Source organism: Danio rerio, chromosome 20 (genome assembly GCF_049306965.1).
Source record: "Danio rerio strain Tuebingen ecotype United States chromosome 20, GRCz12tu, whole genome shotgun sequence".
Classification (NCBI taxonomy): Eukaryota; Metazoa; Chordata; class Actinopteri; order Cypriniformes; family Danionidae; genus Danio; species Danio rerio.
Window position 1 is genome coordinate 39,362,651 of NC_133195.1, and position 14,081 is coordinate 39,376,731.

Genomic DNA, 14,081 nt, shown 5'->3' on the forward strand with positions numbered 1-14,081 from the left:
TCTAAAGTCTTTTAAAATATCAAATTGTTTTTGGAAAGCGTCGTCAACGTACCCTGATGCACCGAGATATCGAATTGAACTGAATCGATGGCATGATAATCGCAGTGTAGGTTCACATCCCTACAGGCAATACAACATGCCAGTCAGTAATGCAACATGCAGCATCCTACAGTATGATTACAGTCGATACTGTTGCTGTCTTTGGAGGATGACAGAGCGCTTGGATTTAGTATCGATTTTTGGTACCAATTAGTATCGAAATTTAATTAATTTTCATTTCCTGCTAACATTTAAGTACTGTTAAGCGTGTTCTTAAAACACGGAACCACGGATTGGCTATTGTATTCACATGCTCAACAGATATGACTGTGATTGGCCATGAAGGTCATTGGTTTACCACTGTTCACCAAGTTCAAACACAGATACAGAGACACTAGAGCATTTCAAAGCTGTGTCGATATGTACTAAAATATCTTCATTTGTGTCCTAAAGATGAACAAAAGTCATAGGGAAAGGGAATGACATGAAGATGAGTTATTAACAACAGAATTTTAAATTTTTCGGGTGAGTTAAGCCTTTCAGTGGTGGAAGAATAATTTTTATTTTTTTTTCAATTTATGCCAAAAAAAAAACCTAGCAAAATCTATAGGGAATCCACTGAATTTACAAGACTGGTAAAATTAGCCTTCATCATAATCTGTGGTATGTTTCCAAAAATCATCACATGCAATGGTTTGGACAATAGACTTCTATGTTATGTTAATGTGTTATGTTAATATGAACCTGCTGGATAAACTCAGCTTTCTTATAAAATCATTTGGTTGGGATTGCAACTCTGCTCTGTCTTTTATTCTATGAATTTTCATTACTTTGCTGTCAACATGACTCACTCACCGCGTGAACTCCTTGCATCTGTTCAGTTTCAGAACATGCAGCAGAGCAGAAGATCAGACTATTTTTGGAGAGAGTGAAGGGGGAACCACAGGCTGAAATATTTAAAATATATTTTATACTGTGTGGATGACAGACAGTATGATTGGCAGATTTCATTTATTTATTTTTTTTATTTTACTTAAACCCCATTTGAGTAATTAAAATGCAAAATCACATTAAATGAATACAAAACTTCATTGTTTTGTTATGACCATTCATGACCTAAAAGTGTCACTGAAAGACAGCGTCTGCAGAAAAAGTTCAATGAATACTTCTTCAGCATTGCCTATCCATTTCAACTGATGTACCTCATTAATAGAATGGGATTTGTATTATATCTGTGATTTGTAATGTCACATTTAATAAAGCCTGAATCACTGATTATGATGGGTTCTACTAGCTGGCTTTAGCCATGTCGCACAGCTCATGTTTGGTGTAGACAAAGTATATCAAAACAGATTAACTTAACAAATTTCCGTATCACTGTTTCAATGGTATCGTTGTTTTTGTTTTGCTTTTTTGTTTCATAGACTGGTGCCATATTTATTTTTTCAAAATGGTGCTTAAACTGATTCTTAAAAAAGAACACATAAAATGGCTTTTGATCAGTTTAAGTTCTTAAATGTATATCTACATATATAAGATATATCACACTCCTAGCAGTGCTATATGGCTGTATATCAGCACTGGTTGGAGGCGTTCTCAGTGTCTTAGCAGTGAAGATATACAGCCACATCGCATTGCTACGAGTGTGATATTGCGTTTATACAATAGTTAGACGGCATAATCGTGTATATAAAAAAATCAAACACGAGAGTCTAAAAACCCTTTTGTAAGATGAATTACTTCTGCCATTAATTCACATCTGCAGCTGACATTAAAATAGAAGCCATTGCTCCTTCACCACCGTCACTTTAGAGCTAGTATTTGAATGATTCTCCAGTGTAATGTCTAAAGTGATGGCAAAACAGGTGATTTTGCTTATATTTTATGATTATAAGACTGAAGCGGCATGATCAGTCTACAAAGATTTCCCAGTATTTCTCTGTTGCAATCGAGAGATCACAATAATTATCCAAGAAAAAGCCAAAGCAGTGCCAACACTACCAGATTACTGTTGTGTTTGTAATAAGGAAAAAGCTAAACACATACAGGGAAAAAGTAACTATACAAAGAGTGGCCAGCACAGAGTAAATACATTCCTAATATGCAAGTCCTATCACACACATCAAATACACTACATTTATATGGTATATACAGCACCACAACATACAAAAGAGAGAGATCGACATACAGTAGAATGTCATTTACCTATTTAATAATGATTTGATCAGCTTTAGTTAGAAATTACGCTGTTTTTATCCTCTAAGGCAGTAGTTCTCAAAGTGGGGGTCGGGACCGCGCGAGGGGTAGCGGGGCAATGAAGAGGGGTCGCCTGGTGATTTCCAAAACCATAAGAATTAACATATTTTATTCTTAACTATACTGAAAATAAAAATAGTCGTTTATAGTTACTATATACTATATAGTTATTATAGTAGCTTATAGTTACTAGTTCTATTGGATTGCGACCCCGGGGGTAATTACATTATATTAAAGGCAGCAATAGCGTCAGATGCATTTTGATTTTATAACATCAGGTTATACTTTCTGGCACATTTAAAGCACTGACACAAATTTAATTGGTGTGTCTGCATCATTGCATGCAAGGTTTCTGTATTTATAACCACCTCAGAGGATATTGGGGGTCGCGAGTCACTGGCATTGTTATTTTGGGGGTCGCGGGCTGAAAAGTTTGGGAACCCCTGCTCTAAGGGCTTATTTTGCGGTCTCTGTTGCCATTTTATGGGGGAAACATCATCAACAGTCTTTGCTTTGCTCAATGACAAGAAATTAGACATATTTTAAAATAGGCACTATCCTTATAAATAAACGGCATAGTTGCAATCTAAACGACTACATTCTCGACTAAAAAAAGCCTCAAAAGTACATTATGTTGCCCAACAGCAGCAATATTTGTCAAACTATAGAGTTTCCTCTGTTTGTTGCTGTATGTGGGCAGAGTAATGACCGAGAGCTGTTATTGTTAGAATACCGCACAGCTATCAGCCAATCAGATTCAAGAACCAGTCTGAATTGTTGTATACACAAAAACAAAACACTATAGATATACATTAATTGAGTTTAGAACCTAAGCCAGCAGTCGGTTTGCAACAAATTAGCTGCATAATTTATCAGTTTGTTTATAGAAATGTAACACCTGTCCTTACTTATTGCTTGTCCGCCCCAATCTTAAGATCATTTGAACAACAGAGTAAACAATATATTTTACTATAAATATAGCATTTTGACTGAAAAGTAATATTCCTTCTAAATCACTAGCTACCTTTTTCCATGTGAGGTAAACTGCTGAAAACTGTAACATCGAATAAAACATTTGCGAATAAAGGACTGTTTCCTTACAATGAGTCTAAGAGTCATTGTCATGTCCTCAAAAACTAGTGCCAAATATCAAGAAAAATAGAATTTGCTCTGGTAGTAGAAGCCACTGTGGGTCCATATCTTTTACAATAAATTAACTGTGCCTCAAAACACAGAGACGAAATGCAATGAACAGAGTCATAACTGGCTTTTGGTGGTGTAAGTCCGCTCTGTGGGAGCGCAGCCGCTCAAGACGGTTCCTAGAGGTAATAATACACAATCACTTTGATGACAGGCTTTGGCTAAAAGATTTTAAATTGACCAAATTAACTTTTCATATGTTGTACAATCTAGTTGGTCCGCTGCTTTGTCTATTAATGCTGTCCCAATCTGCCTCCTTTCTGACAGAATAGCTTTTTTGTTGTGATATGGTGTGTAAAAGCAAAATCAGTTGTGAGAATAAGTATTTATGTATATTTTCAAAAGTCATTAAGACATCACAGAACTTCGATACCTATTCCTAATAAAGCAATCCACCTATTATTTTAATATGCAAAACTGATACCCTTTGATGGCAGATGTTTTAATATACAGTAATTTCTAACATTCATTCATTTCGTTTCATTTCCCTTTGGCTTAGTCCCTCTATTTATCAGGGACCACCATAGTGGAATGAACAGCCAACTTATCCAGCATATGTTTTACACAGCGAATGGCCTTCCGGCTGCAACTCAGTACTGGGAACACCCATTCACTCTCACATTCACACACATACACTACGGCCAACTTAGTTTATTCAATTCACCTATAACGCATGTCTTCAGATAGTGGGGAAAACTGGAAAACCCAGAGGACTCACGCAAACAAGGGGAGAACATGCAAACTAAAATATTGATTAGTTTTAAAAACCAAAATATTTGCTACATTATATGAGAATTAGCCTATAATCACATGATTTGTGATTTCCACGAGGAAGGCACGTCATACGTCAGCAGTGGCAGCACCAAATAGCTTTACTGTATGTACACTGAGATCAGGAGGTGAGTGAGTACTCCGACATTGATTTCCTATCCTGTCATTTGTCCCAGCAGAACAAAGCATTCGCCGCGCCGCCACTAAGACGTGTGGCAGGAAGCAAGTCTATAAATAGACCCCTTGCTCTATGCGTCTGAATAAAAATAACCTCCAAACTTAAATTGAAGGTATAGCAGGCACCCCATTCATTGTCTCACACAACAGTGTCCCACATTGTTTTCTGCAGAGCATCCATCTTCCGCCAAGTCCCTTTAAAGGGACAGGTCACCCTAAAATGAGTATTCTGTCATAATTTACTTCCAATCTAATTATTGTCCCGTCGAAGACCAAAATTATTTATGCAGCTCATAACAACCCATCTAAGAGTTGTCCAAATGACTTATGCGCCGTATTTGTAGCTAATATATATATCCAAATACCTTTCACAAACTTGAATCCAATGCCACTTCACCAACCCAACGAAACAACCCTGTGTCCCCCGGGTCCCGGCAGCACATTGTGATGTGCCTTGTAGACTGTCACCATTCATCTTCGCCAGCAGGACAAAATCTATTCCTCCAGATTGTCCTTTCCGTGCAGCTCAAATGCAAAGCACAGTAAATCACAAGTCCTGTGGTATTCTGCAAAGAGCTCAAAATCCAGTGGTCAGGGAGCAATTAATCTTTCACGCTGGGCTAGCCTTGCAATAAGACTGAGTATCTGAGGGGTCTGGATCATTAGGGACACCGTAAATGCCTGGCTAGAGCTTAAGAGTATACAATACAGCACCAAGCATTATTACCCTTGATCCAGAAGCTCCGCAAGGGCATTCATGATCATAAAATCCTACAGTACAGCCGGTCTCTTTACTGACAGTGCTTCTTCAAATCGAATGCCATGTGTAATTGTTGGATGATTATTCTATCGCGCTGCAACAATAAGCAAACTCATCGCAGTGGCTGACTGAAAATAAGAATGCTTTAATTGCCATAATTGTGCTTTTGCACCCTGTATATCCTTGTTTTGAGAGAATCATGATTCTACCTCCACAGGAGCAAACAAATCGACGTGCTTTAAACTGGAAGCTAATTAGTTCCACTCAGTTGAGGGTTGTGACAGTCGTTACCTAAGGGCATCTAATGCAACCTAGACAGGTGTAAAATCTAAGGGTGTTTTTAACACCTGCAAGATGTGTTGAGTTCGGAGTTCGTTAAATTTCCAAGTTTGTTTTAGCTTGCTAGATTGTGTTCCCAGGGGTGCACCAAAATAACACGTCAGAAAGAACACAGCACTGTCGGAAATTAATGACTGCTCCTTATTATCCTCCCAAAATGCATGAACAATAGGAAGAAAGGGAGCTAATTCTTGTAAAAGGATAAATGTTCTGCAGACGTAATTGTTCCTTCAGATTCACATTACATTTTTTTGCGCAAAGACAGGTGTTTGCATTCTAATGTCACTTTTTAGATTTATTACATTATTAATTCTGGATTAGGTTTCAGTCAAACAGACATTGTTATGTAACAACAAGATTTTCTACTGGTCATTAGGAGGACCTAAAATTGTAGGGCATGCTGTATAAAAGCAAAAAAACTGCCATTAACCCAAAGTAAAATGTATTCTGCTATATTCTCTATATATGTTATCTATACATTTTCTTTACATATTATTTTACTGGCAGCACGGTGGCGCAGTGGCTAGCACAATCACCTCACAGCAAGAAGGTCACTGGTTCAAGCCCCGGCTGCATCAGTTGGCACTTCTGTGTGGAGTTTGCATGTTCACACTGTGTTCACATGGGTTTCCTCTGGGTGCTCCGGTTTGCCCCACTGTCCAAACACATGCGGTATAGGTGAATGGAATAAGCTAATTTGGCCATAGTGTATGTGAGAGTGTGCAAGAGTGTGTGGGTGCTTCCCAGTGTTGGGTTGTGGCTGGAAGGGCATCAGCTGCGTAAAACGTGCTTGGTAAGTCGGCAGTTCATTCACCTGTGGCAGCCCCAGACTAATGAAGGGACTAAGCCAAAAAGAAAACAAATAAAGAAATGAATAATTGTTATTTTGCTTTTGTCTGTAGTTTGTGTGATTCTTGACAGGCCAGAATAGTTATGCCAGAAGGTGGCAACAAATGACAGAATGACTCAATAAATTGTTCATTTAACCAGTTCATTCAAAAACATTGATTTATTCACAAACAATATGACTGAATGTGTCAGTAGCTATGCTTCTACCCAAAAATGTGTCGCAAAACTGGAATATCAAATGCAATCTCTCAGCAATTCATAATTTTTGATTTTATGGCTAATTCGTATGAATTCGTACATCTAATTCGCCTCCTTTTTAAAATCATACATTTTCGTACGACTGAACTCGTAAGAATTTGTACGAATTAGCCACTAAACTGACAAAACGTAAAATATTTTCGTTTCCTCATGAGATCAAACTGGAATATCGCATATAAGACATGCGAATAAAGCAGCGTTTCCATCTAACGAGTCAAAGATAACAAAATAATCACTTCTTGATTAGCTATCAAACATCAAGAGTAAAAATGGAATTTAATGCAGTAAGAGAAGCTGCGCCAATCTTTTCCTTATTTATTTAATGCCTTGCCCCTCAGAAAACAATATGCCGACACAAAATGAACTCACGGTGGTGTTTGAAGGCGTCAGATGCGGAGCACAGACAATTGATTCTGGAGGTAATTCATAATATAATAAGAATGACCAAAACAAAATTTCAGATGCTTTACAATGTGCTCAACCTCTTGGTTTCACATTATCTCTTATAACAAAAACTTTTTTAATGCACATACTGGAATTTGTTTGCAAAAAGTGTTTCCAACGTAGTTTATGCACATCTTTTCTTATCGAACAAAAGTTTATCCTATCTCAGTTATGCACATTTGCTTTTTTATGCACATTGAAAAAATGTATGCGCATATTGGCGTTTGCATCAACCTTTTTTTATGCGCATATACAAAATGCGGATCAAAAATGGGTGAATGAAAACATAGCTACTGAATCATTTACTCAGTGCTTTTATACCACCATAAAATAACAATCATACTAAAGGTACTGTATGTGACTTTCTGTAAATAAAAAAAGTATATGACAAATGCATGTCAGAATTCACCACAAAATTGATGCTGAGAGACCCATAACAATGACAACATGGTCAATATAGCATATATTCAGCAATACCTACCAAGTAGGTACTGAAGTTTTGGAAAAATATAAAATTTTAGACACCATTCAGCCTTTAATATAAGGACAAAGCAGTCATTGAATCATTTAGAGTGATGGTTGTTCAAAACACTGATTCATTTAGCAATTGTTGTCCATAGATGGAAGATTTTGTTGGGACGTATTCCAGTGACAGTAAAAAAAATTAGGCAAGAATATGTTTATAATGTGGGTCTCTGAGTATTAACTACGTGTTTATTAAGTTATTTTGCATATTAAAGCAATGTCATACATTGATGCTGTTCAGATTAACACCACTTCCTGTACAAACACATTTTAGTGGGCACCAAGCTTACGGCATCTTTTTTATGTAGTTTACTGCAATACATTTATTATAGGCTGATTTTACCTTGCATGGCACATGTATAAAACCTACATGTATTATATATACTGCATATATGTTTTTATACAGTTATACAGAATTATTAGCCCCCCTAAATTATTATCCCCCAGTTTATTATTCCCCCAGTTTATTTTTTCCCCAAATGGAGAGATGATTTTTTTCAATACATTTCTAAACATAATAGTTTTAATAACTCATTTCTAACAACTGATTTATTTTTATATTTTCAATGATGACAGTAAATGATATTTTACTAAATATTTTTCAAGACATTTCTATACAGCTTAAAGTGACATTTAAAGGCTTAACTAGGTTAATTGGGTAAAACTGGCAGGTTAGGGTAGTTAAGCAAGTTATTGTAAAATGATGGTTTGTTCTGTAGACTATAAAAAAATTAAGTGGCTAATAATTTTGGCCTTAAAATGGTTTTTGGCCTTAAAATGGTTAAAAAGCAGTAAAAGCTGCTTTTATTCTAGCCAAAATAAAACAAACAAGACATTCTGCAGAAGAAAAAATATTATCAGACATACTGTGAAAATTTCCTTGCTGTGTTAAACATCATTTGAGAAATATTTAAAAAGAAAAAAAAAATTCAAAGGGTGGCTAATAATTCTGACTGGTGTGTATATGTGCATATACAGGCCATACAGGTCTCCTGTATTGCTTCTTTATATCCACATATAACCCCTATATGTTTATACAAGATGTCTACTATATAGCTCATATCTCACTTTGGCAACTGTCATACATGATGCCTAGGTCATATTTTCTATTATCAAGGAAATAACTGAGAACGAACTAAAAAAATGCAAAACACGTATGTATGTGCAAACATTTGAAATTGGTTTCACATGTAATTAGCATGTTATGGAACTTAACTATGGCAAATAAGTGAGAGGAGATGGGAAGCTATGATGTCTACATGTTTTACAGAAACATTTACAAGGTCAATTCTTTCTTGTATGAGGATGGTGGAAAAGATGGATATGTGTAACAAAATGGTTTGTCTTTTTTTATTTAGTTTTTTTTTCTGTTCATTTTTTAGTCTTAATTTTGTTCTTTTACTGTATTTTTATTTTAAAAAATTAATTTCTACATGGGCTGTTGTCTAGCAGCTATGTATTTGATAATTTTACTAATATATAGGTAAACATATAGGCGAACATATAGGTGAACATATAAGTGCGTATATGCACACATACACAGTATATATGCATATATGTATCTATATAGGTACATGTAAGCATGTATATATGTACACATATATGTGCATATTGTAAATATAATATAGAAAACATGACAATTTTATGTCATATTAAAATATATATGTTTATATTCTTGTTTTACCAGCTGACATGAATATTTAAACTATAAATTTTGACAGGACTTGCGCCACATGTGTAAAAAATACTTTCTAATTTTTATTTTGCAATTCTTAATTGAAAAAACATATATTTAGTTTCCTGCTGTCAGTGAGCCATTAGAAAAGACCTGCATGTTTTTTTTATAAATTGTACATTAACAATTCCATCATTCAGATTTGCCTTTATAATAGTAATGCTACCTCAATTTATATTTATTTTAACTTGACATTCTTCACCATCATGGGCTTTTCAAGCAAACATTCAAAGACTTTTCATTGTGGCACAAAATCGTTGGCCCCAAATTATCTTCCATTTCTATTCTTAATATCACAGATTCTCCCTCTGTAATGATAAAACCTATTGTTGCACAAGGACTGACCCCGATGTCTGCCGTGAAAACAATTACACCCCCCTCCTGAGGGGTCACACAGCAATTACAATAATCCCACACACAATCACCACCGTCTCTGTGAAGAAAGCTGCACTTACCCATGGCAAAAAAGGGGATCCCGAGCAGCGTAGAGTTAAATTTCCCATCAGAGATGAAAAAAATCCCAGCTGCCGTCACGTTGGCGATGCAGATGGTGAGGACGCCCAACAGGCCCAGAAAAGGCTTTCCGCGTAAGCAGTCCCGCATAGAGCTGGAGATGGTGGCTGCCAAGAGCACCAGCACCAAGCTGACCAGCACCTCGCTCTTGGCCAATACGCCTGTCTTGTGGAAGTCCCGCCATAAGCTGAAGGACGTGAGCGACTGGATGTGTAGTTCCTGGCTGTCTGTAGCCAGTTGGTGCACCAGCTTACAGAATTCAGTCTCCCACTTCTCAGCAATGATGTCCTGCACCACTGGGCCAAGGTTGCGGAGGTAGTAGGTGATTTGGATGGCGCGAGCAAACTTGACCTGTTGGTCCCGGTTATTTGCGGGCAAGGCCACACCGCCCAGCTGATGGCCAATAAAGGACACCCGACCATCCTAGAGGCAAAAACAAACCAGTTACTAATTTAGTCCAATCATTAAACGACACAGTTATGAATGAAATTTAATTTGAATGCAATCTAAAGTGTACTTTGCAATCAGCAAAAATCAACTGCTGTCCAAAAATTTGCTAAATAATTGGCAGGTTTGGAACATCAGTGGAATACTAAAGTTGATGAACAATTGAACTCAGGCCGTAACGTTGGCTGCTGGAAGAAAAAGCAACAGCCGCCATATCTATACTAAAAACTATTTTAAAATAAAAATATTTTATTTATTACACCTTAAAGTGAAAGAAATCCAAACAGGTTCTGAACAAGTAAAGGGTGAGTAAATGACGGCAGAATTTTCAGTTTTGGGTCAACTATACCTTTAAAACAGGGGTCTCAAACTCAAATTGCAGGGGGCTATATAAGTGACTGACAATTCAAAGGTGGACCGTTTTAGCATTCAAGCACAAGAAAAAAGTGGAAACCTGAAGTAATTGATGCACTCAGACTTTCTTCCCCAGAGTATATGCAGTCAAAGCTCATTCTTTTTGTTTCTAGTTCTAAATATTGAAGTGGTTGGTTAAATTGAAATGGAAATCCTGCAATTTAATAATAACAATTATTATTATTATGTCCCAATCAATTGTTGCTTGCTCAGAAGCTTAACAGATAGCGTAAGACAGCAAAAAGCAGATTGAGTAACTTAAGTGACTTGAATACTGGCAATTATTCTTCTCAATATCATTATTTTTAGTAAAACTACATCAAAATTATGTATATATTCACATTTACTTTAACATGATCAATTCAGCCAGTAGTAAAACTTTACTAATGCACATGTTTTATACAAATTTTAATACGCACATGAGTAAAATCTATTAAAGAGATCATTTAAATCGAATATTGGCAAAATTATAATATTTAAACCACCATCATAACATAAAGAAGTGCTTCTACAACAAAAGACATGTGGTATAAAAATAATTATAATCAAATGACCCTTGAAAATTTTCAGAAATAGAGCTTTAGTAAAAATTGAGCACTTGAGGACATATATTTTAACGTTTAATTCAGCCCCGGACATAATCTGCATGTTCATTACTCTCGACTGCATGCTGAGAGAAACCAAAAAGTAACCCGGATATACAGTGTTATGCTTTAAACGTTCACAAGTTGCTATATGCGACTGCACAACAATGATAGTGGTTCAAATATATATGTTTTGGTGGTCCAAATCTTGTTACTTGTTACATCAGTTGCGGGCAGGAGGGAGGAAGAGGGATGGCCGCAAATGGCCAGCAGTTTGAGATGCCTGCTTTAAAACAATTCATTCATTCATTTTCCTTCACTTAGTCCCTTTATTTATCTGGGGATGCCACAGCGGAATGAACCGCCAAGTGACCTTCTTGCTGTGAAGTGACAGTGCTAACCACTGAGCCACCGTGTCGCCCTTTAAAACAATATAAAGGCTTATATATAAGCATACATTTTACGCTAGACATTTATAAAATGCACAGTTCAGAGTTTTATTTCTGGGAGAATCCTGCTCCAATCCCATCTTGTAGACCCCTGACTGCATTTTAATATTAATCCCATGTTGTAATCATGTGTGACTTGCAGAATCAGCAAACCAGTAAATGAGCAGCTTTGTTGGTGTGGATTTGTTCTGGTATTTGAATGGATTTAACACACTTCAACAATGGTCTTCCGTAACATAAAAAAGGCTTCTCAAGGAAACAGTGCATACTTAATGTCTTTTAGCTAAATGTCAGACAGGCAAGACAGGCAAAACAGGCAAGAGGAAAACACAAGCTGATATGAAACCACAGCATGAAGCTGGATAAATGTGTTAAAGTGCCCCTGTTGTGCTATTATAAAGGTTTCTTGTTTTGCTTGTGGTTTCTTACTTAAATGAGGTGAAGTTCTCAAATAACTTGTCATTTTTATATATTTAAATTTCAGTTGCGGGTGCTCTCTCAGCTATATTGTACACAACTGATTCAATTAATCATTAATCCGAATAAACATTGGAAAAATTAGTTGATCAACCTGAACCTCCACCAGGGCTGTGCGATTAGGGGAAATGTAATTACAATTCTTTTGACAGATATTGCAATTTCGATTTGATCTGCGATTTAACTTTGTAGTCAATTTAGGTGCTGGTTGTTGTATTGCCTCGTGCTGGCAACAATTCCGCGAAAGCTCTTACAATTATCTGATTTTTCTTGGTGTCTGTAACTTAGAAACCAAAATATTCCCATATTACTGATGTGCTGTTTTTTTTTTTTTTATATTATTTCGGCTATTAATGCTCCTAAAGATGGCATCTAAACACCCCCATCTAAAGATGTTAGTTTTTATAGTTCGGCCGTGCAATTCTGATTTGCTGTGGGAGGGGGAAATTAAATAATTCATATATATTGCATATCGCAGCCTCTTGCGATTAGCTAATTGCAACATTTTAAATTGCTATTTTGATTGGAGTAATTGCACAGCCCTTACCTCCACTGACTTAAGCAGGAAGTTTTTACTTATTGTAGTTTGTTGGGCATCAGGAATAAAGGGATAGTAGAGACAAAATTGAACATTTAGTTGCTGTTTTCTTACTCTATCGTGGTTCCAAACGTTAATATGTTTCTTTATTCTTAACTGTAAAGAAACTCTTTTGACAAAAGTTGTAAACCTGTAACGACTAGGCATGGGACAATAACTATTTTTAAGTTATAACACGGTTTGGAAAAATCAAGGTTTTAAAATGGTCTATGGTTATACCGTTCCTAAGATATGCAAGATTTTTTTTTATTTACTTTTTTGTTTTTTAGGACAAAAGTATCTCCAGCAGAAAAGATATCCAAAGAGGTTTTAAATTGTAAAGAAATCTGTGTTTTTGAAACTAATGACAACAGCAGAAGTCAATCATTGATTTGATTTATTTAACCTGACATGTTTACAGCTACAAAATAATGTTCAAAAGAGAAAAAGGTTTTGTTTTTTTACCCAGACATTTAAAACGAATATATTTTAGAGCAGTAATCACAATACCATGAAACCGTGATATTTTTATCCAAGGTTATCATATTATCAGAATCTTATACAGGCCCATGCCTAGTAACGACTGACTTCCATATAGGAAAAACAGAAACTAAAGAAGTCAATGGCTATTGGTTTCCAGCTAGCTACAAGATATATTTTTGTGTTCAACAGAATATGTTTTATGCAGCAGATGCCCTACCAGTCGCAATCTATCACTGGGAAACACCTATACACTCTCATTCACACACATACACTATGGGGAAACCGGAGCACTCAAAGGAAACCCACGCAAACATGGGGAGAACATGCAAATGCCATACAGACACACCAAAGCTCGAACCAGCGACCTTCTTGCTGTGAGGTGACAGCGCTACCCATTGTGCCACCACGCTGACCCCATCCTACACATAATTAACGAATTCAAGCCCCTGCACAATTTGAGTAAACTGATCAAATATTATTACTGTCTACAATTAAATCTACACTAATATTTTTTTAGATTATATTATATGTGTAAATGTATTTATGGCAATTTCTACTTTTGAATTACAATTATGTTAGGCACCTATTGGGTCTGAGAGTTAAATTGACAATAAAGCTGACTTTAACTACACATGCTACCTTCATCTGATTTATTTATAATTGTTGCAGTGCTCAGAATAACCAATCATATATGTTTCTGTTAAGCTTATAAACACAACGGCCAATCAGAATTGTTTAAATTACTTAGCACTGATTACGCCGATGTTTTTTTGAGAATGCACAA

The 14,081-nt window shown here is 36.2% G+C and overlaps 1 protein-coding gene across 2 annotated transcripts in view; it reads right to left on the reverse strand.

Moving 5' to 3' along the window:
* The window catches only part of ptchd4 (patched domain containing 4), a 149,291-nt gene that overhangs the window by 21,398 nt on the left and 113,812 nt on the right, over positions 1-14,081 (reverse strand). For both annotated transcript variants that reach the window (XM_073932875.1, NM_001030185.1), the window contains 1 exon segment: positions 9,809-10,289. In XM_073932875.1, the coding sequence (XP_073788976.1) occupies positions 9,809-9,956 (148 nt within the window). In that variant the 5' untranslated portion in view covers positions 9,957-10,289.